The sequence below is a fragment of the Haemaphysalis longicornis genome, unplaced genomic scaffold (genome assembly GCF_048455015.1).
Source record: "Haemaphysalis longicornis isolate Haplotype H1 unplaced genomic scaffold, Haemaphysalis longicornis Haplotype H1 scaffold_3, whole genome shotgun sequence".
NCBI lineage: Eukaryota > Metazoa > Arthropoda > Arachnida > Ixodida > Ixodidae > Haemaphysalis > Haemaphysalis longicornis.
Window position 1 is genome coordinate 25,321,303 of NW_027526335.1, and position 24,642 is coordinate 25,345,944.

The following is a 24,642-nucleotide window of genomic DNA, read 5'->3' on the forward strand; positions in this document are numbered from 1 at the left end:
ACGAAAAGTGCACCTAACGCGGTTAACAGCAGTAGCAATCCTAAAAAAACACGAAGAACATGATTACACAATCAAGCCAAATATTGTTACTAAAAATCAGAAGTATTATACAAAAAGGTAATTAAAGGGGCATATTAGACCTTTACGGACTAATGTCCAAAATAACAAATCAAACTGTCTTTATTGGGTATTTATGTGAATCATTTTTCTGCTTTGATGGCTGCTAGCACTCCGTCTTCACTGCCTTAGATTTTCCGCGCCTCACCTCAGTTCTCTCATCAAGTCTGGTTACGCATTTGCATTTCCTCTGAAGATAGGAATAAACATTTTGTTGTCCTGACAATACAAAAAAAAATGTTCTACGTGAATATTTATTTTATCTTCATAAATGTTTTGTTGCAGATCACACGGCAGATTCTAGGTTTTATATTTTATCCGTTTTGTGTGGCAAATCCACTTGCGTTCACCGCGGCACTGCGATATTTCGTAAATATAGCCGGAATCCCGCTTCCTCAATTTTTTTGTTGCTTGAAGTTCGCCCACAGTGTTTTGACGAACCAATTGTGTAAATTAAGCACGCTTCACGAACTTTCTCGCTGCGAACTCGCGGCTCTGCGAAATCCAAGATCGTATTTCCCGCCAATGAAACTGACGACGCAGTGGCAAAACCCAGCGAAATTATTCGCGGAGCACAGCTGGTTTTGAGATGCCCGCTGTTGAGGTGTGAGACGGCGGTCCCTCAATCACCCGTTAGAAATTAACTGTATTAAACAAAACAAAGCGTATTTACTTTTTCTGCACTACGACGAGTACTGGAGCTCATAATTTTGTGCCAAAAATGAAAATTTGCATAAGACTATGTTTTGAAGCGGACGCCGCATGTGTGCCGCGCCTGGCCTCGCGCGCATTGATACAGCCACGGTGCGAAAAACTTGTAAACACTGTTTTCCCGTAGGGAACGTGTTGCTCCGGCCAAACGGGATTTTCGGCAGTCTTTTTGGCTCTGTGCTATGATCGCCTGGTTGCCCTACGCTTCGCTGGATGTAGAGTGAATTCCCACTTCGCTATTTCATCCTGCCAAGATGTAGTGCGCACGGAAGGAAGGAAGATCATCTGCTGTGCTCCGAGCTACCTGCCGAGTTTTGACTTGTAGGCCTAATTATTTTCACCGAGGGAAAATGGTGCTCGTCCAGCTGAAGTTCCCCGCCGATGACTGCCCGGCCAGCATGAGAGAACACTGAGGGGACTCTGGTCCGCTCACAATGTCCAGCAAGATCGCTTCGAGGTAAGACACGGTTATTTTTAAATCCCCTCGTAATCAGCCCGATATCCGCAAACTAGACGGCCATGTTCAGACGTCGCTTAGGCCTAGGGGTATCTGTTTCTCGTCAGTTTTCGGTGTTGTGATCGCATCGGTTCTTGTTTTGACGAGGCCAGACAGCTGAGGAAAGGTGTGCCGTTGCTACCGCGGTCGCGGTTTGCGCCGTCAGGTCACAGAGCCGCGGCGCGGACTCCGAAGTCGCGCTGCGCCGACGAGCGAGACCTTGGCAGAAAGCTCGACGTGTTTCGGCAAAGCTCAGCACTTGCTGTTAAAAAACGCGTTCCGAGTGGTGATTATTGCTGGCCGTATCACATTTGAGCAGTTCTGCCGGACGCACGCTGCTGACACCGTCGCCGGTCCGGCATTACTCACCGAGCAGCCGCGTAGGTCGCCGCTACCGACCGCACAGAGCGACAGGACATTCAAGATGGAGCTTTAAAAGGAGTCGTTTTTGTTGTTCCCGTCGCAAACTTGCACTTTAATAATGTGGTACTTGGTACATAACATTTGTACGATGCAGGTGTCCTGCTATTAACCGGCTGAATGATCCGGTGCGTCTTTTAAGCGAGCAGCCTAATTTTCGCCGTTACGTACTGCAAATCTTATGATCGCTCCTCGGGGCTCCCGAGCAGCTGTGCCATCTCTGTTGTGCTGTGCATTGCATTAAATAAGCCGCGTGATTTATTAGCGCACGTCCGATCAAAGGGGCGAGAAGAGCTGAAGCGTTTTGAAAGCACAAAGAAAAAAAAAAACGTGGAGGAAAAAAGTGCGAACTGTGCTATTTGAAACCGGTCCAAATTCTCGTCGTAACGAGAGTCCAAGAAGACGGCGCTTGTCGTTTTCGACGTTTCGCCTCGAAAGCGGGTGCGTCCGAAAATCTTGGGCATTCTTTTCGCGAGTTGGTATCGTGAGCTCGTCTCGTCAGGCAGGCAGGACGTGCAACCGACTCGTACGATTGCTTTCGCAAACGAGGCCTGCGCCGCCGTTTGCGAGCTGATCGCTCGGCCCCACTTGGTGGCTGTTGCTCTTCGCGACTTGTCTGGTGTTTAAGGGCTCGGCGGCGAGCTGCTGTTTCGTTTGTATTTGTGCTGCGACAATCTACACATTATAGCTCGGCTCACGGCTGTGGTGGTGGTGGCGGCTGCGGCGGCGGCGCGGAGCGCGAAGACGAAAAAAAAAAAAAAAATCTAGGCAGTGACCTAAATCTCGCCTCAACCGGTGTGTGGCCATGCCGAAAGGACTCCTGTGCGTGTGACGTCAGGCGGCCGTGTGTGCGTTATTGGCTTCCGTCAAGACACCCCTGTCATCGTGGATCAGCGGTCCGAAACCCAGCGATCTTGCGGTTCCTCGGCGTTGCGTCGTGGTCACCCAGCGTTGGACGACTTCGCTCTGTGCTCTGTGTGCGGTGCTCCGATGTGCGCTAGCGGCCGTCCTGCCGTTTCGAAAGTCGAGTCAGTGCGTCCGCTGATGGTGGAACCGTTGTGTTTGTGTGATGTGCACGCCGGTCGACGACGAGCTCCTCTGCTTGGCCTCCTGGCTAGATGTGGTGCCCTTGACGAGACCTGCTGCTGGTCTCGCCCGTTATTCTCTCGTAGCAGTGGCCTTTGAGGCCTCGGGCGTGCAGTAGTACCTGTGGTGCTTTCGGTGTTGTACCAGAATCTTGTCAGTGTCTGTGGAGACCTCCTATGCAGTTGTGTTGGATTAGCTTTAGGCTCCTGATTTGGAGTCTCCTTTATCGAGCCTGACTTGTTGCCTGCTTTCATGCATAATGATGCACGTCTTTGGGCTCAAGTGCGCTGCCAAGATACATTATGGTGAACAACGAATGGTTACAGGCAGACTACATACGGTCCTTCAAAAAAGGTGCCCCAGGACGTTTTCTAGTTTGTTTCGGGCCTCTTGTAGGCAGTCTGAGCTAATATCTAATGGAACGGGCTGAGGTTGAAATTTCTTTTCCTGCATTTAGTGCCAGTGGTGTAGCCAGAAGTATTTTTCGGGGGGTGCTTTACACCTGTGGTAAAAAAAAAAATAAAAGGAACGAGGGCGTGTGCCCAAACCAATATCTTAGTCATTTTTCTGCTTTAATAAAGCCAAAGGGCATGTTATTTCGTTAACTGTAATATCTGCATAAAGAAAATGTGTTGAAAGTCTGATATCACAGAGTGAAAAATTGCACTTGATCAGGCAGGTAGATGAGGCTGCCCGACCAGGAGGTTCGGCTAACCTTGTTGAAGGTGCTTTTGCCACCTCGGATCATGGCACATACCCACGTGGGGGATTGGCCAAGAACCTGCCTACAAAAATTGCATTCTGACCTAGGATAATTTAGATGTTCAAAACTAGGGAAAGTTTCTGGGATTGCCCGTACAGCACTTGCAGTGCGTGTTGAATTTATTTTTTCTTGAGGAAATTGTTCAGTGTCAACTAGGGCTGGGCGTCAGTTAAAGATTTTAATCCGATGAATCGACTTGCTTTAATAATCGATTAATCGGCTGTGTTCGTTCGTGAAGAAAAGCGACCAAAAATAACTTTTTATTATTATTCATAGTAATATAATGATAAGATCACTATGCTCGTCGGCCTGTTCACAGAAATTCCAAATGAGGTAAGCAGGTCATCATAGCGCTGATGCAGGCGAGACACTTTTCACCAAGTTTGTCACTTAAGCTTTTCTAGAATCGGCAACATTGCACTCGAAGTAATTGCAGAGGGAACTAGGTAATTGTGGTTTATTACGTACGTAGAGTTGTTTCTACAACGGCCAGACGATGCGTGCGAGTGCCCGCTCGTCATTTTTTGTAATGCGTAAATTTGTATTAACACTAGCCACTTTATTGTCTGTCTGGGCTATAAGTGTTCGGTTTTAGTGACTATAATCTCTAAGCATACTTGTATCGTTTTCTGCTGTGACGTCAGGCGAGTTAACGCGAATATGGTTCTCGCTACGTTGGCACACAATTTCGACATGGTACTCTTGATAAATATTGCACACTGGACTTCCAACTGATTGACTGGTTAAAAAAATTAATAGCAACTAAAGCGTTAATCGATTAATCGGACGGTTAATCAGTCAATCGCCCACCCCTAGTGTCAACTTTGGTTGTTCCTTTGAGCTCATTTTCAAAGCTTCAACGTAAGGGCCCCCACACACAATAAATACGGTTCGGAGGAAATTAAAAACTGCGATAAAATGGCATTGTAGAAGTAAAAATCAACAGGTCAACCAAGCGAAGCCTTTTAAAAGGTGGCAATGACTCTTATGGGGTTTTCAATGCTGATTGACATGACAGAAGCATTTGTAGATAGCATGGGTGCTTATACGGACTGTAATTGCTGCCTGTATGGCATGTATTCCCTGGTGAGGTGGGCATGCAGGCAACCATGTGAGTGTGCCGTTACTGGTTACGTCGCGCTCCGTGGGATGGCGGTACTTGTCCGTGCTAAGCACACAATTTGTGTGGGACGTTCCAAACTCTACCCCACCAAATGCAAAGTAATGCCTCGAGTACAATGTGAGTGCGATTAATAACATCTCTGTTGACACCACTGTTGAGAATTGGGTTGAAACGGAGCAGACGGCACAGGCGGGTGTTTTTTCTTCTTCGGCGTGCGGGCGCAGTGGGACAAGCTGCGCCATGTCCGTGGCCTTTTCCAGTGCTGCCAAGCGAAGAAACTGACAGCTAAACTTTTTAATGAATACCACCTATACGTCCAAGTGCCTATGTACACCAAATGTGAGGGATTTGTGGGAGTTTACACTTTTAGATCTCCATTTTTAGTTCAGTGCATGCAAACGGAGATTTGGTGATAAATTCAGCTAGGGGCGCCATCTATGTTTTGGAACAGGAAAAAGTTTTCTCAATAACCCAACACTCTTCGTATTTTTGTCTTTACATTCTGATATATTGATGGGGTGTGTAAATAGTGTGGGCGAAAAAAAGACAGAAAAGATAGGGAGAGAGGGATGTGGCCTCAAAAACATTTTAGGGGGTGTCCTGATGCCGAAACACATCCCTGGCTATAATACCCCTGGCGGCTATCGCATACATGTGCACGCATACACAAAAGTTCCAGCTTAAGTATTGCAAACAACGTGCAGTGGGGTGAAACACAACGTGTGTTATGGTCTTTTGTAGCTTAACCAAAGCTTCTTAATGTTCGATTTGTTTAGCCGCTCCTGTCGGGAAAGCAATATAATGAGGTTTTTACTCCAAAGGAGCATTATTGCTCTCTATCCACTTCCCATCAAGCAGCCTTCATCTGTGGAAAGCGGAGGCAGTTGGACATTGGAGAAGTAACTCGTGAGCTGTGTCGTGGCCATCCTGTTGAGTATTGCTTCGCATTCTTTTTGCCGGGCCTTTGCCTGGCAACAGGTCTTCTTTACTTCAAGCATGGGTTCAAGTCCTTCCCAGTGTGGACCACTTCAAATTAAGCTGAGAATATCCAAAAAAAGGCTTACTGATCCGCTTAGTATTACTACCTGCACTCGTCTTCTACGTGTATCCACTAAAGCTCCAAGATGTCTAAAGAGTGTTGTTTGTAGTCTGTTGCATGTCGAGCAACTCTTTTCCTTGAATGCCACAGAGAATTGGCGTGTTTGCGACTGCTTGTGAAATTCCTCTTCTGTAACGTGGTGGTGAAGAATTAGTGATAACTAATTGGAGAGTGGGTTTCTTCCCCTCATTTTTTTTGTATTGTTTCAAGGCCTTTTTTATGACACAAGCAGTTTCCTTAGGTTTGACTGAAGCAGCAGTCTGGCGGGGCAAAAATACAAACTGCAGCAGAAGCTTGGTAACTCAAGCCTCGTTGCGATACAAAAAGAGTTTTGAATAATTGATATTTAAGGCAACAGAAGTCAAACAACATAAGCTTTATTGAATGTGGAGTAGAATGGGAGCTCTTTGAAATTCGAGCTTTTATTATGGAAATGTATCGGCCAGCTTATGCTTCTTCGTTCTTGTTTCTGTGTTCAGTACACAAAATAGTCAATTCATCTCAATGTATTGTGTAAAATATAAGAAAAAGCTTTATATTAAATTGCTTCTGTAATGAGCAACATAGATAGCTATAGGTGGTATTTGTTGAAATAGTTTAGCTGTCAATTTCTTCGCTTGGCAACATTGGAAACGGCCACGGACATGGCCGATGCGCCACGGATATGGCGCGGCTTGGGCCACTGTGCCCGCACGCCGAAGAAAAAAAACGCCAGCGTGCGTCGTCTGCCCGGTTTCAACCCGATTCTTGACGGGGGGGTCAATATAGATGTTATTAATCGCACTCACATTGGATTCGAGGCAAGTACTTTGCGTTCCTTGAGGTAGAGTTTGTTAACGTGCAGCACAGTCATGTGCTTGCACGACAAGTACCGCCATCCCGCGGGGCCTGACATAACGAGTGACGGTGCACTCACACGGTTGCCTGCATGCGCGCCTCGCCAGTGAATACAAGCAATACCAACATTTCCATTCCATCATCACCTTTGTTTTCATGGTTTACATTCTCTGCCTCCATCCAATATCTCCATCCAAGCACCCCTGCACTGATGTCGATGTGAACATAAGACATTCGATGGACTGCGTCCGTGAATGTTATAACAACCTGTTGTCAGCAGTGCCCCTCCATTTCCCAACACACAAGCCGTATCATTTTGGGCAAAATGACTGGAAATTGAACACAAAGCCTATCGAGACGTGGTCAGTTGAGGGCTCTTCGTGTCGATTATCAGTTCTGACTGAGGAGGTGTGAATATACAAACTTTCTCAGTCCATGCAACTAACACTTCCGTATTTCTAGTGCTCAAATCAACCATGTCCTCGCAAAATCCTGCAACCTTTGTTTTTGCAGACCATTAGCTTTTGGCATGGAGGTTGTCTTAAGGCCTTTCAAATTCTTGCCCCCACACGCATGCAGGCATTCCTTTTAGCATTGATTTGGAAAGTAACACACTCCTGTTGGCACTGGGAATGCAGCTGAGGCTTCGCCTTTGGCAATCAAATACGTGGCCACAAGTTCTTTGCTGTTATGCAAGCACAGCTGCAGTGTTCAGGCTCGTGTGCCTTGTGGTGTGTTATTAAGAACAATTCATCACGTTTTTATAATTTGCTTTAACTGAAACCTGCAAAGGACAGACTTGCTGGATGGATCCTGAGGGTCGTCTGCAGTCGAGAATTTAAAGCAGTTTAACATGTACCCACGTGGGGCACATGTTCAAAGAAAGGGCATGTTTAGGCCAAGTGGTTGCTTTACAGGTTTACAGGTCAGGCTCCGAAGTCTTAAGCTCCTGCTGACACTAGCACTTACATACACATATCCATGTGAGCCAGCTGTGAAAAAAAAGCTGTGCACCCCATGCTGGAAGTTCCAGTTTGATTACTTGCTTCCTTGCGTCCTGGTTAACCCGGCGCGGTGGCTCAGTGTCTAAGGCGTTGCGCTGCTGAGCACAAGGTCGCAAGTTCGATTCCCGGCCACCGCGGCCGCTTTTCTGATGGAGGTGAAAAGCAAAAATACCCGTGTGTGCGAGATTTCGGGGCTAGTTAAAGATTCACAGGTGGCCAAAATTAATCCGGAGCCCTCCACTACGGCACGCCTCATCGCCTGTGTTGCATCGGCGCGTTAAACCCTACAATCAATCAATTGCGTCCTGGCTTGAAGGCTTGCTCATTTGGAAAGTTTATGATCACATTTCATGCATTTGACTATGTCCACCCGGGAAAGTTCCTCTGCCACAGAGCACAAATCATTTTTGGAGCTGGTGCAGAGTGTCGGCCTCATACAGTGGTAGGCGGAATGACCAGCCAATTCGGGTGTATAAATTTACCCACATGCCAGTTGGACAGCCAGCAGCATCACACACCTTGGACGTCTAGCAAATGCATGCAGATTGTTGGCACCTCTTCCGTCGCAAGGAAAGTGGCACTTGTTGGAGGTTGGAGAAACGGGCAGTCGTGTGCACATGTGACGAGCATTCTTCTGGCACACGCCTAGCGCACGTGTTTGCCCATTGTGGACCCACGCTGGTGTCGTGTGGTCTGAGCGGTCATTTCCCTCTCACCTCGTCCAAGTCATTCTTTCCACTTGTGTTCCAAATGACCGAGCAACTTCCATTTGCGTATACTGAATACAGTGCATAGAGCTCTATGGGTATACATAAGGTTTCTTAAAAAAGTGGGGTAAACAGTAGGAATTTGCAGTCGTTACAGTTAGCTTGATGAAACCTAGATTAGCTGGGACACACTACCAGTCTGATGTCTTAAATATTCTGTAATTAATCAAGGTTATGCCTAGTGAGTTGGGTCTTTAATGAGTGGGGCAGTTGTGTATGTCAGCAATGCATTCTTTCATAATTTATGTAATGACCCACCATGTAAAGGTTTCTAGATAATATAAAAAAATATGGTGCACGGGCAGGCCGACATTTTCACTGGTGCAGTGTATCCTACAATTTGTGTAGTTGTATGCGTAAAATGTAGAATGCACAATCTACATGTCTTGATATTTGTACATTTTAGTCGGTATAAGTGGTGGCATTCCACATAATGCAGATAGGAAACTGTTGAGGGTTTTTTTCCTTCACTACAGCACACTTTTTACTCCATTAAGAACATTTTATTGTCTGGCCTTTGTTGTATGCTCTCGACAATGAGTTAAAACTGATTTTGCCGGCTTATTAGTGGCTTTCACCATATGCAAGCTGTTTCTAGGGGCCGAATGTAGAGAAACCAGCATTCTTTTGCTTACTGCAAACGTTTAAGGATGTATTATGAAGCAACAGTTGGAAGTTTTGTTTACAAAACACATTTTTTGTTGAAGGGACACTAAAGGCTGAATAACTCTTTTGTTGCTTTAACTGAAAGCACGTTTTATAGTTTTTCTATTTTGTTTAATGGCTAGCAATTCATCATTTCCTAAGAAATAAATAATTCAAGTTGGCATTTTTCTCTGCTATTTCCCTTCCATTTTTTTCGTGAGGTTTTATAGCACGCCTCAAAGGGCTCAGAGCAAGTTAAGAGAAATTTTAATCAACCGTCGCTTTCACTTTCTTTGCAGCCAATCAGAACGGGTCTTTTTTTAGTGCCATCTTAGTGTGATGGCGTGCAGGCGAATGTGGCCACCTGGCCTGGCACTGTAAGGTGGGGCTTGCTGGCACCAGCAGAGCTTCAGAGGAATATCCGGGATGTGTTCTCACCGGGGAGCAGGTGTTGCAAGTGAATCTGCAGTTGATCAAATGAGTTGACGCCCGTCTCGTTTCAAGTCAATGGCTGTAATGTTCGTTTTCACCGCAGGCTGTTGCATACGTATATGCTAGTCGTCAGGAGGTGTGGCAGGCTCTCACTTGCATGCATGCATCTTTTGATGTATGGAAGACTTGACATTTCAGTGTAATCGAAACTGAAACGAACCAGGGCTGAGGAATCGCATTTTATAATGTTGGCTAGTTAAGGTTTGTGTATTTTAAAAAGCGAAAAAGTGCATGAGCAGCAAAAGTTCCTGAATACATTTATTTTGCATTTACGCATTCCTGCTGCATCAGTGTTTGTTCCGTAAAAGTGCTTCGACGAGCTCCACCTACCCCTTTTGCCATTCGCGATTTTTGATGTCGCAAATTGTAGTGCGGGAAAGTGTGGGGCGTCGACACCTGTTTTCAAGCTTTCGGAATTTTCTGTGTTATTACAATACAATGCAATATTAAGCAACTACTGCCGCTACTAGGGGTGTACAGTAGACTCTTGTTAAGACGAACTCCAAGGGACCATGCAAACGTGTTCGTTTCAGCAGAAGCTTGTCCTAATAGAAGCTCATCTTAATAGAAAGCACGATAGGATTTTGCTAGGGATAGGCGATTGATTGATTAACCCTCTGATTAATTAATGATTTAGTCCCGATTGATTTTTTTAACCGGTTAATCGGTTGATATCATGTGAGCAAAATGAGCCAAGGGTGCCATGTTAAAATCCCGTGCAAGCATGTGGAGAATCATACCCGTGTTGACAACACCTGCCTGATGTTACACCAGGAAACGATGCGAGTATGATCTGGTATTATAGTGATGAGAACCGTAAGCTGGTAGCCAATACATATGAAAAAATGAATATTCATAGTACAGATATACATGGCACAAAAAACTGCAAGCGGGCACTACCACTGCCTCAGTTTTGCATTGACTAATTCTGGCATAAATAAACCATGATTAATTGGGGCTCCCGGCAATTACGGCTAGGGCATACGATTCTGATTTAATAAACGGTGTGAATGATGAGTGCGGTGATAAGTGTCCTGACCACATCAGCGCCATGACCATGACCTGCATACATTACCTGGAATGCCTGTGACCAGTCCTGATAATATTTTTATTCTTATAGTATTAAAACAATAATAACCTTATTATAAAAATTCGTTTCCTTGACAAACAAATGTAACCAATTAATTGATCAATTAACCGATTAAAGCCTGCCGATTAACCGGATTAACATTTTTAATCGGCGCCAGCCCTAGCTTCCACTGTATGCCTGGCTTGCGAGACGTGGCAGGTAGCTTTCCTTGCGAGGCTGACACAAAGCGTTGACTCGCTGACTCCGTGGCCAATAGGTGTGGAGGCGGTGACGCAAGTTCACATTCTTGCTGAGGGATGGCTTTGGTCAGGAGTTTCTCTGCTTGCAAATAGGAGGCTCTCCATCGTCACATTCTTTTTACTTGTTTGTTTCTCCTTTCCCCTCCTTTTTTTTGCAAGACCAACGTGCGCGGTACCGGCCACGGTACTCCTCGCTTTTTTGTTTTCTTTTGCTTTACCACTGGCTTTGCAGGTGGGGGTGGCAAAGGTGGCGGCTTTCTTTCTTTCTTCTCCCTTTCTCTCATTCCGTGGCTTGAAGACGCAGATTCGCTTCGCACTGTTGCCTCATTTTCTTTTTTGTTTATCGAATTTTCTTGTGTCGAATTTTCTTGGCTTAGTGGATACGAAGTGAGTTTGAGCTATATCCAACTTGCTTTTACACTACAGTGTCGTTTTGATTGCTTATAGGAGTGGTGGGCAGTAGTTATCTGCTAGAGTGTTGGGATTTTATGGCATAATAGCTTGAGAAATGAGAGGTTATATTAATTTTTAATAGTTGGGCCGCTTTGTGGTGGCTTTTGCGGATAGCCCTTGCTTTTGTGCAGCTTTTAGTGCCTTGGCAACTTGATACTACGCTATTTAAAAGTGATGTTAAAAATTTCTCCTAGGATGATTCATCTGGGGCAGTTTTACAGGATGAGTCTAATATATAATATAGCACAGCCGATAGATTCTACCAAGCTCATAGTGGTACAGCATTTTTTTTTTGGAATATGTGTGCACACACTCACACACGCACGCACGCGCACACACACACACACACACGCACGCGCACACACACACACACACAAAGAAATTAATGGGCATAGACAACCATTCTTCACACAAGCATAACAAGTAATGCAGGCGTGCTTATTGTCCTATTTAAATTGCCGCTTCCTGTACTTTGTGACAATAAGCCAAAACTTTCTCTTTGATCATTTCGCGAGGTACAAACTCGCATCAATGCTTCCAGTCAAGGTTTTAATGTGCCTTAGGTATTCTGGGATTTTCTTCTACCTACCACACCTACCTACCACACCCTACCTACCATACCCTTGCTTTCAATCTCTACAACCACACATGGCGAATATTGGAATGTGGATTATGGACACAATTGCAGTGATTGGGATAGTCATTCGCAAGAGTGGAGTTCTCTCAATGTGTTGACGTGCGAAGATGACAAGGCAGATAGAAGCAGCACTTGGCACGAGTCGATTATGTGCAGTGTCTGACAGACCTGACTTGGCATGACAAATTCCGACTTCTTCGCTGCTCCGACTGCTGGCTAACTGTCTTGTAAACCACACTTCAGCTTGGCTCATCATTGGTTCATGTTTGTCATTGGTTCACCTTGCTTCACGTCATCGATTAAGCTTCTGGGTAATTTGGTTTTATGACTGGCAGAGGAGCACTACAAAAATGCAAATGTACAGCAGAAGATTTCGTGTATTGGAAGGGATCCCTATCGGAGTTTGCGAAATGCAGGAGCACGAGCAAGACATGATGTCAGCGGGGCTCGCTTGAAATCAGAAGTTGAAAATTAGTCTGAAGCTTCCTGTGAGGGTGAGAGAGCAGTGCTAAGAATAAGCGTACACATTGTCTAGAACTGATACCACCTTTATGCAAAAAAGTGCGTCAAATACACCACAGGAAACACTTAGTAACAGGGTGTGTGACAGTTTTGCGAGCTCTGGATCCTTTTGCGATAATTTCATGCAGCTGCTTGGATAAAGTGGTAGCACTGAAATCCATTTGGTGTATTTAGTAGCATTATGGGACTGTCTGCAGCTTTTCAGAACTGCCTGGTCACATGTTGTTAGCTCACCAAATGTTCTCCCTGATAGTTCGTAAACTGGAGGTACATAGCGGGAAGACGAGGCTTGCCATAGTGGGATATAAAGACATTGTTTAAAATTCAAACTTCATTTGCATCACTCGACTCACACAGAAAAGGCAGAAATTGCACCAGATATTAGACGCAGCCTGACAGGCTTTGCCAGTCACCTTTTTAGGCCTACATATATGCCATTAGCCTAAACGTACTCTGCTGCTTATGTAATTAGCGTGCTCAAAATATTCCTGTAAGCCCCCAGTGGTGCGATTGTGTACTCTCATTGCCATTGCCAGGGTCTTGATCCCATTGCGTCGTTCTCTTCTTCCATTTGGCTTGCTTCTTCTTTACTTGTACTGGTGCACACCCAAGCAGGGGGATCGTCGTCTTTTTCTTTGCCCTTGCCAGGCCTACAATATTTGCTATTAACGTAGACGTGCTTTGCTACTTCTGTAATTAGCATGCTCATATAACTCATGTAGACCTCAATACTTGCCTCTAACACGTTTCTAAGTTTAAGACCTAACAGATTCATTATGTTAACCTTTAGTTTTCTAAAGCCAAGGTGCAAGGGATGCATATTGGACTCGCATTGGGAAGGCCGAATACCAGACTCGACTTCACTTAATTTTCTTTTCTTTGCTTTTAGTCTGTTCATGCTGTCGGCTATTTTGCAGACCGTCTTTCAGTCACAGCAATGCCAGACGCAGCGTTTTCGCATAGTGGGGCATTTGATGCAGAAGCAGTCTTGTTGGTTTACATTTAGCTTCGCAGCCAGTCACTTGTGTTGGAGAAGGCTATGACTGTTGCAGTGACTTTTAATTAAGCTTACTGGCCAATGTGACAGTGATTTTTGTGAAACCTGAAGTGAATTTGAAATCTACTGAGGTGTCTATAATACACCAGTGGCTGTACTTAATTCAAAATAAAATAAGACTGCAAAAGACCAAACAGTTATCAGCCAGGGTCAAATTGGTTGCCTATGGTCTGCGCTTGAACATCATAGCTATTTTATTTTTGACGGTGTTGCTTTTTTATTCTTGGGCTGCTTCAGAAATGGGGCAATGGACAGAGTTTGAACGCTGCTCGGCACTCTTCCGCACGAATGTAGGCTCGATAATGCTGTCAGAGTTTGTACCTTCTTGGGTCGCTTAATACTGCCATAAATTTTTCATACGACTGTTGTCAGTAAGCGAAAATGTGCACACTGGCCGCATTGTAAAATTAATAAGCACTTGCATGTACCTCTATGCTTCTACTTTTGTGTAATGGCTTTAGGAAAACCAGCTCTGCCTATAACTCAGAGTTCTTGTTGAAAAGGCTCTAAACTAAGAAGGGTTGGGAAAATTTTGTGCCATGAATAGCTGTATTGTGCAGACAGAGTGCATCCCATACTATTTTACAAGGATAAGTAAAAAAAGACTAGCTGTCGTTATCATAAAGAGACAGTAGCTGTTCGGGTTAGTACACAGTTGTAAAGGTTAAAAGTGCTGCAGAAAGACAAGGAATAGAAACACATAGAAGCAAAGAAATGTAGTTGAAAGTTTAGGCATTGTGTCTTGTTTTTATTTTTCTTGTTCATCCGTACCGCTTTTAGCCCTCATGCCTGTTGCATAGGCGTGTTAACCTGCTCGGCTTGTAAGATTCACACTGAGCACGTTTATTTGTGGCAGAACAGTTTTAATCTGTGGGTGCATCCACTACCAGGGAAAGGTTTCTTTGATAAAAAAAAAAAAGATCCAGCCTTAACACGATGCTAATTATTCGGAAGTACAGAGAACCTTTGAACAGAAGCCTAGTTTTTAGTTACATATCACAAATGTGTATCCAGTCTGGGCAGAAACAGCAAACAAAAATGCACGTGAGGGGATCTCAGTATCATCATTGCTGATGCCGAAAATGGCAAATTTTCTCGGATGATGTCACAGGCACTAATCCCTGAAAAATATCTTAGGTCACAAGACCGTGCAAACCATAAGTGATTTTTATAGTGTTGTAACGGGGCACACCTCTTTACGTTCTGTCCCTACCTTTCTCCTTCTTGTTTTCTTCTTTTTTCCCATTGTTCCCCTTTCCCACGTGTAGTATAGCAAACTGGATCATAGCCTGGTTAAGATTCCTGCCTTTGTTTTACCTTTATTCCTTCCTTCCTTTTTTGTGGAAGGCACCTGCAGTGGCATTTCACTTCGTCTTGAATTGCAATACCAATGGGTTGTTGTTTGGAGACTAAGGGCTTCACCGCTATCTCTGCAACGTGTTGTCGCGCTTAGCATTTCTTGACGGAAGGCTGTAAGCTGCGGTCTTATCAAGCTGCCTTGTGCCTGGACGTAGCGGCCGCCGTGGAGGTCACAGCTATATTGTCTACAAATACAGGCTTTGGAGAGCGAGTTTTATGGATTTCCTGTTGTGCGCAACACCATTGTCTGGAAACGTGATACACCTTTACATTTTCTGAATTCTGCAGCAGCGGCATTGCAGTTGCTTTTTCTGCATTCGTTGTTTTAGTGAATGGGCAGTGTTGTGGTCAGGGATTGCAGTGTTTTACTTGGCAAACAAATGGCTGTGCACAGTGAATACATCTTGGGTTTTAGTTTGTTGCTATGGGGGTCTAGCTAAATATTGTTACGTATCAAATCTCCTTGCTGGGGTTTAGTAAGGAATTCATCGTACTAGCGAACATTAAGACAGGTACAAAGCTAAAGGGAAGACGAACCACACGTGTGGTTCGTCTTCTCTTTAGCTTTGTCCCTGTCTTAATGTTCGCTAGTACGATGAATTCTTTAGTCAGTAACCAACTCGCCCAACTTAGCGCTTTAGTGGGGTTTAGTGTGTGTTACTGGAGTTGCAAGGTCGATCACAGCTTTTTCAGTTGACTACTTTGTTTCATTTGAAAGTGCCATTTGCTGCACACATGTTAGGAACACCAGGGATTGTCGTTATTGCCAGAGTTTCGTTAAATAATTTTATTTATGTGGCAGTGCTTGGTTGTAACCAGAGCGGGAAGTTAGCTGCAAGTGGGGAGCTTTTGTACGCTGCTTGGAAAAGCATGCCAGTTTTCAGGACAGGTACTAATTAAATTAGCACAGTACGAGTGCCACTGGGGTTTTGGGCATGGAGATAAGCTTTCAGCTGAGCTCAATAATATCCCTGTGCGTTTCCCTCCCTTCCTCAGAAATGGTGATGATGGATGCCAGCTTGACAGGGAATGGGGGTGTGGGGTTCCCGTTACCCTCGCACTGATTTCGCACATCTGCCTCGGGTACGGTCACCCCCTAAAAACCGGGACTGTGCCTATATAAGTTTCAAAGAGGTCTTCACTAAAAATCTGCATGCATGAAATGAACAATAAAAAAATGGCGGAATAAAGTTGCAAGATGGTTCATTACCTCTCTGCTTTCGTTTAGAGGTAATGAACAGAGGATGGGGAAGTGATTTTGGAACTTTTATTAATAAGCAATGCAACCTCCGTTTGTGTTGAAAAGTTCATTTTAATTTTTCTTTTTTTCACTGCCTTACATAATGCTGCTACTAATCATGGACTTGATGCTATCTCGGCCGTTTGTAAAATCAGGCTTGAGGCGACCAAGTACTTATGCAGGGCAAAGTACATGTTATTACGGTGATTTGCTTTTTATGATGGGTGCGGATTTCCCCGGCCCGTGTTGAAGGTAAACATGGCTTGGTCACTGCTAGCCTTCATCACTGCCTACCCGAAACGATTAGAAGTAATGAACACTGAAACACACAAACTACACGAAAGAGTGTGTTGTCTGCGTGTGGCTTTTGGGTGTATCGTGGGAGGTGATTGAGGTTGTCGTGCCTCAATGCTAGTTTAGCATTTTGTGGCATCGCACATTCTGTACCACGCTGCTAAACCTAACTTGTCAGCCTGGAACACCTTTTAGGGAAAGGAAACAAGGCGATGTTAACGTTGGAATGAAATCAACCAGAGTAACTTGCTGAGATGGAACAAGCTGCACTGCTGCAAAAAGGTGCACTGTGGCTAGCTTAGGCTAACAGTATCGGGGCGAGCTCGCAAGTGTTGCAGTGTTACAGCATGTGACATGTCCTGTGGCGATTCATCTGGAAAAGCTAATTCTTCTCACTACCAGTGGGCAGGAAGTTATTTCCTTCTTTGGCTCAGCTGTCTCGAAGGTGCAGCAATGGCAATGAAAGAGACGCTTCCGAAGCTTTTAGCTGGTCAATTTGATCATTTTGGGTGACTGGTCATGTCAAATCTTGTGGGATCTGAAAAGAGGCGAACAAAATGTTTGACAAGGACAAATACCGAGACGCACGCGTTTCATTCATTTGCGAACACAGGAATTGCAGGGGGCATAAAAATTCTAGTGGTTTCTGTACTTCGTTGTACTTGCCGGAAGTCTTGACGTGCAGAACACGTCCCCATAGTTAACACTGGTTTGCCGCACTGTGGATACAACTGAACGACCATTGGAACTATGATGGCATATCGCTGAAGACTTCGGTAATTCAACCCACAGAGACGGTTTGGGGATCTTATTGTGCCACATCACCGGGTTGGAAAGAATTGAACGATGGCGCCATCATCACCGTGGTCATTCTCCATCGCAACCAACGTGAGAAGTGTTCATGACTCAATACTGGAATGGTGTTGCAGTGCCTGTATCTGTGTTTCATAAAGCAGGCGCGGAATTCGACAAAGCCGCGCCCTCCATTTTCAGAGCATGGTGTCGTCGCGCGGAATTACGACGACTCGGCTCGCGGCGAGGTTCCGCGTCGGGCGCATTGTCCCAGGCCCGGCGCGTGTAATTGGCGAGCCTGTTCCCCTGCGCTACCGGCGCAGTTGCACCCGGGCTGCTATCTCCTCTCGACTCTCTGGTGGTCCTTATCTTCCGTGCGGGCCGCCCTTATCGGCCTTACCCGCCGACCTCGCGTCTGGCGATGCCGACTCGTGCGCGGTACAAAGGCGAGTACGGCGCGGTCTGCCACGAATGCCACTGGTGTCGCGCAACGCTCCAGCTGCGCACCGAAACATGGCAGTTTCCGTCCTTGGCTGGGCGTTGTCATGCGCTCTCCGTACCTGGCTTTTTGACCTGGGACATCTAGGGCAATCCGCCCTTCACTCAGTGCTCTAGCCGCGGTGTAACCGCAAAGCACCATTTTTGGACCTATCACTTTGTCTCTTTCGTGGTATCTGCTCATTGGCGAGATAGCACAGCACTCGGTACGTTTCATCCGGGGCGGACTGAGATTCCAGATGATTGTTCTACTCGTCTGTGCAGGCGGAGGAGCTGTTCTGTGGTGGCCCACCTTGCGGAGCGCGCAGGGTGGGCGAGGCGAGTTAGGTGTCCTCCCGAACTGAGACAGCATAATTGCGCCTCTTTTCAAAATCCAGCAGTGAAACTCCGGGTTCCAGCGAAAGCTTCGCCTGCGGTGACTGTACAGCACTTGCAGGTTTTTGGTACATCTCGAATTCAAAAATGGGAGGTGGCTGCCCCGGACCTCGCCTAAATACAAACCCAATAGAGGACTCGAATTAGCATTGTCAGGCGCAGCGCAGTGACAGAGGCGGCAGCCATTTGGGAAGACGCAAGGATCGAGTATGTTTCGGAGGAAATGATTTCTTTTTCTCTTACGTTTCGCCGCCCCCGCCGCCTCGTGTCGTGATTTCGGTGTGATAACACCACCAAGGGGAGGCTCAGCGCAGGGTGAAACCAACCGGCCAGTAATGGCCGCTGGGTAGACGTCTTTCCGGTCGTGAATCTACCGCCCTTGGTAACTTGAGTCGCGAAGGTGCAGCGTCTGTTTTTTTTTTTTTTTTTTTTGCTTTGGAAAAGGCAGGATGCTAACAAATGGCACGGTATAACGAGGATTAGCGTCACAGATATCGTATGCGAGCCTTGAAACAAGCGGCGAGCTTTTTCTCGTTCTTTTGTACGTGTGATAAGTTTCTGTACTGTACAAATGAAAGGTAAAAAAAAAAAAAGCTTTAAAAGTACTTTCTATATAGCAAATTTGCGCTCGAATTGAGTTTTTGAAATGTCGCTTATCGCATTGTGTGCACAAGTTGATCTTTAGCCGCGCTTGCATGAATGCGACATCAACTTTCTAGCGCATCGCATCCATGTGAAAGGGGGTAATGCGGCAGACAGGGGTGGGTTTAGACGGGTAAGTCGACGTTCGAAAGTGCATGCAACGCGAGCGCATCGCATGGAGCGCATCGCATTGTCGACAACAACAGTAAGGCATGCAAACGCAGCTTTGCATTTAAATTCATCTTAATCGGGTGTGAGACGCAAAACCATGCGAGTCGAGAAAAAAAATTGGCCGTGCATCCGCTCCTTTCACTGCAAGATAGTCGACTGGCGCCTTTGGCGTGTAAATATTTGCCTCCCTTTCTTTCCCGCTCACCTCTCGTGCTGTTTCTCTCCCGTCTCGCTCCTTCCAAGATAACACGCTAGAGGTTTGCTCAAGTGAATTTAAATTTACCGCGTTCTACTGCTCCAAGTCGGGTGCCTCGATGCCAGCGCTGCCGTACGGCGGAGGCGCGCGTGAATCGAGGCACCCGACTAGTACAACGTTTATACAACCACGTTGCCCTGCTCCGCGAGCGTTCCAAGCGGAACCTATCTAGTGGAACCTTTCGTTGCTGTTACCGTTTGTTGATTTTTTTCGAATTCCGCCAGGTAGCGCGGGCAGCAGCAGGCGACGGTTTTCTGCAGTGATGTTGTATTTTATTTCCTATCGCATAAAACGAGAACCCGTAAATTTTTAATGAAGGAACACTGTAAGTATCAGTCATGTGTTGATTTTCTGCCTTATATTGGCGTAATGACTTGTTCTTGTTTAACATTGTTGACAAGTATGAACATTGAAACCGGAATTAGAGGTTCAGATTTGGCTGTGAGTATGCAAGACAATTGCGCATCATGCTTTACTTTGGCCGGCTGGCTGAATCGAGTGACAGAGAGACAGGCGTACAGACAGACAGTCCAAAATTTTCCCGTTCAAGCAGCCCAGGAGACTATTGTATTAAAAAAAAAACAACAACCATGCACGCCGGAAGCGCCAGAAATGCTGCTTTGCCTTCCATGTGCGACTCCGTATGGCGCCGCCATCGCACCAGGGGTAATGCGCTACATGTAAACGCCAGCGCATCGCGTTACTCGTGATGCGCTTCTTCACTGCTGGTTCCGTTCGGGGGGACAATTATAGATAATCGGCGCAACTGCTAGTTATTTTGGAGAAAAAAAAAAAAAAAAAAAAAAAAAAAAACGCGCCCAATCTGCACGAGGGCTGTGAGACGCGCGGAAGTACGGGGCTCCGGTTTGATTTCGACCACCTGGTGCTGGGTATCTTCAACGTGCTCGGAGATGTCGACACAGGGGTGTTTCCGCTTTTCGCCTCTGTCGCTTGGCGACCACGTCAGTTGCTTTGCAAAGGTCAGCCACGCTCATACTGTGGATGCGCGGCTTTGTCCTAGCGGGGCAATGAAGCGAGTCGTAAACGTTATCTAATCAGGGGCGTTGAGTCGGCTGGTTGGCTAATTGCTTGATCAACGCGGTGTGTGTTAATCAAACACTTTGCACCGCAGACTGTGTTAATCGAGTAGTCTAATCAATTCACCCTATTAAAGAAAGGTTGGAGCGTGAGGCTATGTCCGCAGTTTCCTCTCCAATATATATATATATATATATATATATATATATATATATATATATATATATATATATATATATATATATATATATATATATATATATATATTTTTTTTTTTTTTTCCTTTCCAACGCGGGAACTACTTTCGAGGAAGTTTTTTGGGCGGCTGGGGTTGCTGGGTGATTCTCCTGCTCCCATTAAATCTGGAATTCGCGGAGGAAGCACAACAGCGGCGTCCGAAGCTTTCATCATTAGTAATCTACTGATCAATCGTCACTGGCCATTGAGCTCAGTACAGTTCGTTCATGCAGCACTGTTCGGTGGCCACGACAGTGGGGTCGCCGTTCATTTGTCTTCCTTCCTACCCCATTCCCTGTTTGTTCCCAGCTTTTCACTCAATGCCGGCTGACCTTTCTTCGACCTCAGTCTTGCTGGTGAAGCTTCCCCATCAGAGTGTTAATGCAATGTTTGTACCGCTATATTAAATGCATTCGGTTGGCTTTAGTTCTTCAAGCTGTGCAGCGGGCGTGCTGTTGGCATGGCGAGTTCCCAAAGGTCCTTCCGTTGTTCGGAGACTACCTGTCACTTCTGGAAAAACGAAACAGGTTAGCCAAGCCTTGCCGTTGGCGACGTCGTTTCGGCCGTGTCCTCGCGTGTGGAAACGCTCTCTGCGCGCACTGCCGCGGTCGTTTGTCCTGCCGATTGGTTTCACGTGGGCGGGAGCTCCGAGCGGCTGCTCCTCCTCCTCCCGCCCTCAGCTTGCCCAACGTCTTCGCGCTGTCCCAGCCGCCTCGGTACTTTGCGACACTGCTGCAGTAACCGTGCAGTGTTTTGCCTCCCTCGAGGCTTCCCTCCGCCCCTTCTCCTTCCCGTGCTCGTCGCCGGCCCTGAGGGCTGGTTGTTACTCTGTACTACTACTACCACCACCAGACCTTCGATCTTGTTCCGTCGCAGCGTTTTTCTGGGCGCCGAGCGGTTGCTCAATCGGCGCACTGTCTCTGCCTGGCCTGTGGGCGAGCGATTGCCGCACGTACTCTGGTGGAGTCATTTTATTTGCGCGTGTGTAGTGAGGGGGTGAGTCGTCGTCACCTTTGAGGAGGCGGACGCAGGCTCCAGGGGCCGCAAATAGAACTGCGTGTGTCGCCGAGGTTTCGGAATGTTATCGCGTTCATCGTGTGGCAACGAAATCGGCCGAGATGGAAGGCGCACCAGCGCCAGATTTGCTATCTTACTGGCCAGCGGGCCCGTTATTAGATGCAGAGCATCTGATTCACTCGCCTTGTCCATCCGGCGTTGTCGTCGTCGTTGTCGTCGGCGTTGTCCACCCCTTCCCCATTCTCCTCGCCGCTCCAGCTGCGCTCTCCGCCGCTCACCCCCTCTCCTCTCCGATAGCGAACACTCTCTAGCGAGGGGCATTGGATTGGATTCGATTGGATTGGATTGGATTAAAGTGGATTGTGTTGGATTGTGTTGCGTCATAGCCGCGGCATGTTGCGTCATAGCCGCGGCAGACGCGCTGGGTCCGGCGCATGTGCAGTACTCTCTTCCGCGGTTTCCTCTCCTTCGGGCGCGCTGCGCATATAACCGGTGTGCCGTTCTCCGGCGAAGCAACATCCACGCTTGGCTCAAACACCTAGAGTCCACGCCGCTTTACAAGTACGCCAACGTCGTCATCGACTGGGACCGGCTTACGCAGTCCCCTCAACGTTATGCGCGCTATAGGGACCGGGCGGCCGTTGTATGGCACCACCGTCGTTTCAGCGAACAGCGCCGCCCGTGGCGAACCGCTCGTCAGTGGAATGCCGGTGGCGGTCAGCGCAGCGTAGTTGTGCATGGCTTTCTGTCGTTTTTCTGCGGTGCGGCTTGCAAAGCGAACGTAACCACACGTGCATTTTTCAGATCGGTAAATTTTCAGTGTGGATGTGACGTTTACAAGGTATGCCATGTGTGTTATTTACGCCCATACTCAGTATTTACAAATAGCAGACGACGCTCAATGCGCCAAGCTGGAAGTCAAGCTGGAGGTGAAAGTTCGTTGCTTCATGCAATTTTTTCATGCCTGCATGCAGTTTTGCGAATCGAGGAGTATATTCCCGCTAAATGCTCCCACAAAGCCGGTGTGCGCAACAGATCTAGGGATGCTGCGGCGCAGGCCTTTGGCGGTTGACGAAGCGGCGCCGACGTCGTGCACAAGCGAAAGACAAAGTTGGAGGGTGTCTTCGAAGATTTACCTCAAAACAGAAATTGTGACGGATGACGCTTCCGTATCTTCATTACCTACGACTGAAACGTGCTTAATTTCACAGAAATACTCTTACTACAGTCATCGGGAATCGTTGATAGAATAAATACCGCATGATAGTAGAATGTTGTTGCTTGCCGTGGAGAAGCATTGTTTTACAAGAATTGCAATGGTTTCTGGCTAGTTGGTAAATGGTTTTTCAAGAACCAATTCCTGCGTGACTGAAGGACGCAAGACAGGAGGGTGCCCGAAACCTGTACTCAGCTTCACAACTGAATGCTGCGGTCGCTTTACAAGCTGCCACCTACGCTTGAAAAATCATGCACACCTCCGTCTAACGACGATGACGGTTTATCGCAAAGCTCTATCGTATGGGTTTCCTTGGTTGCCTTCTGGATGTAAACTTTGACTAGTTGAGCGTCGAATTTGACCAGCACGCAGTTTAATCTTTTGGTCGCAGCGTCTTTGACTTTGACCATTTCCCATTCGATCTCGCACGAAGAAAGCTTTGTGTTCAGCCATCATAATCGTTAGATGATTTTGCTGTTCAATGTTGAACTTCCATGCCCCCTCTCCAAATCTAAACTTTTTCCAGTGTGTCGGAAATGTGTCTGTGGTGGAGGACTCGGGCTCATGCACACATATTTGAGGCAACTAATCGCGCGTTTTTGGTGTCTTCACCAGGCATCACACGATTTTTTAGGTACTCTGTAAAGAATACTTAAGCATTAAAAAACACCGGCCGACGTTAGCACTGCCACATTTTTTAACTATCGGAGCCAGCCTTTATTCTACGCAGGTGGTAACACGGGAAGGGGAGGAGGGATGGTTTGTAGCTTGGGCTTTTGAGTTGGTGAATAACTTTGGCTCTTGATAAAATGACCACCAGAAACGTGGGTCTTCGGCTTTCAGGCTCCCATGCTGTCACAGTGTCGCTCACCAAAACCGAAGGTACAAAGCTCACGGTTACAGAAAGTGTAAACTACCGCAACATTTCTACGGCTACACGGTAATCCATCTCGTATGCAGGTGCCTTTGTATTTAAAGCACACGTATCGAGGTATCCCAGCGCTAAGGCTGGCGTGGAAACCGCAGTCATTGAAACCAGTGAAGAAAGTGGTAGAAATTAATTCTAATATTGCTAATAGTTTGATTCCTACTCAGATCGCGCGCAGCCAGGCGCAGAGCGCTGCAAAAGCGCTCGTGTCAATGTAGCCCTTCCCCAACCTTACAAGCATCCAATGAGTTTGCGTAGCCGTGAGTGCATTTAAGAAGAAAATAATACTAATAATAGTAGTTTTATTCGTACTCAGAACGGGTGGAGCCAAGCGTAGATCGCTGCAAAAAGCGCTTATGCCATTGCAGCCGATACCAACTTTAGACGTGTCCGACAAGTTTACGTAGTCATTACTGCATCTAAGAACCCAACACATCTGTTTAGGCTTCGTTTAATCTCACAGGTCTGCTCACAACGCCACCAAAACATACAAAGCACCGAAGCAAACACGACAAAAACAACGGGAGGCTGTGTAGTCCAATGCACCGGCTCATTCCACTGACGAGGGGAGCGCCGAGTGGTGGCGCCACCCGTCCAGCTGCCCGGTCCCTATAAAACGCGGTCCCTTCACCGCTCCGCCTATGCGTCGCATCTACACAGGGGTTCCCGCGAGGGGAGGTGGGAGTTTTTCTGCAGGTTCGCGCCCCCGCGCCCACGCCGTCTGTCGTAGAGAATTTCGGATGTTCACCGTTTGGGCGGTACGTTGTGGCTCGTCCAGACGTGCGGGCCTCTGGTTTCCGTGTAATGAATGACAGGAATGCATTGACGGCACTGTCGTCCGTGTGCTAATGTCAGCGCTGCAGTGCGCACCGTCCGTAGGGGGCGAGGTTGTGTCGTGACATTTGTATCTCGTGCGCGAAAGGCGTGTCACTTTGGGAGTTGCGGAAGGTGAGGCTGGACGTAGGCCGTCTGGGGACCGATCGCTCTCGCTGAGCGTCTGGGTGACACCCGTTCGCCCCGG

At 46.8% G+C, this 24,642-nt stretch overlaps 1 protein-coding gene across 1 annotated transcript in view; it reads left to right on the forward strand.

Annotated features, from left to right (window-relative positions):
* Nucleotides 1–911: 911 nt before the first annotated feature.
* Nucleotides 912–24,642, forward strand: part of LOC144174167 (uncharacterized) — a 239,773-nt gene continuing 216,042 nt past the window's right edge. The window contains exon 1 of the mRNA XM_077702674.1: nt 912–1,285. Within this exon, the coding sequence (XP_077558800.1) occupies nt 1,263–1,285 (23 nt within the window). The 5' untranslated portion in view covers nt 912–1,262. The remainder of the gene's footprint in view (nt 1,286–24,642) is intronic.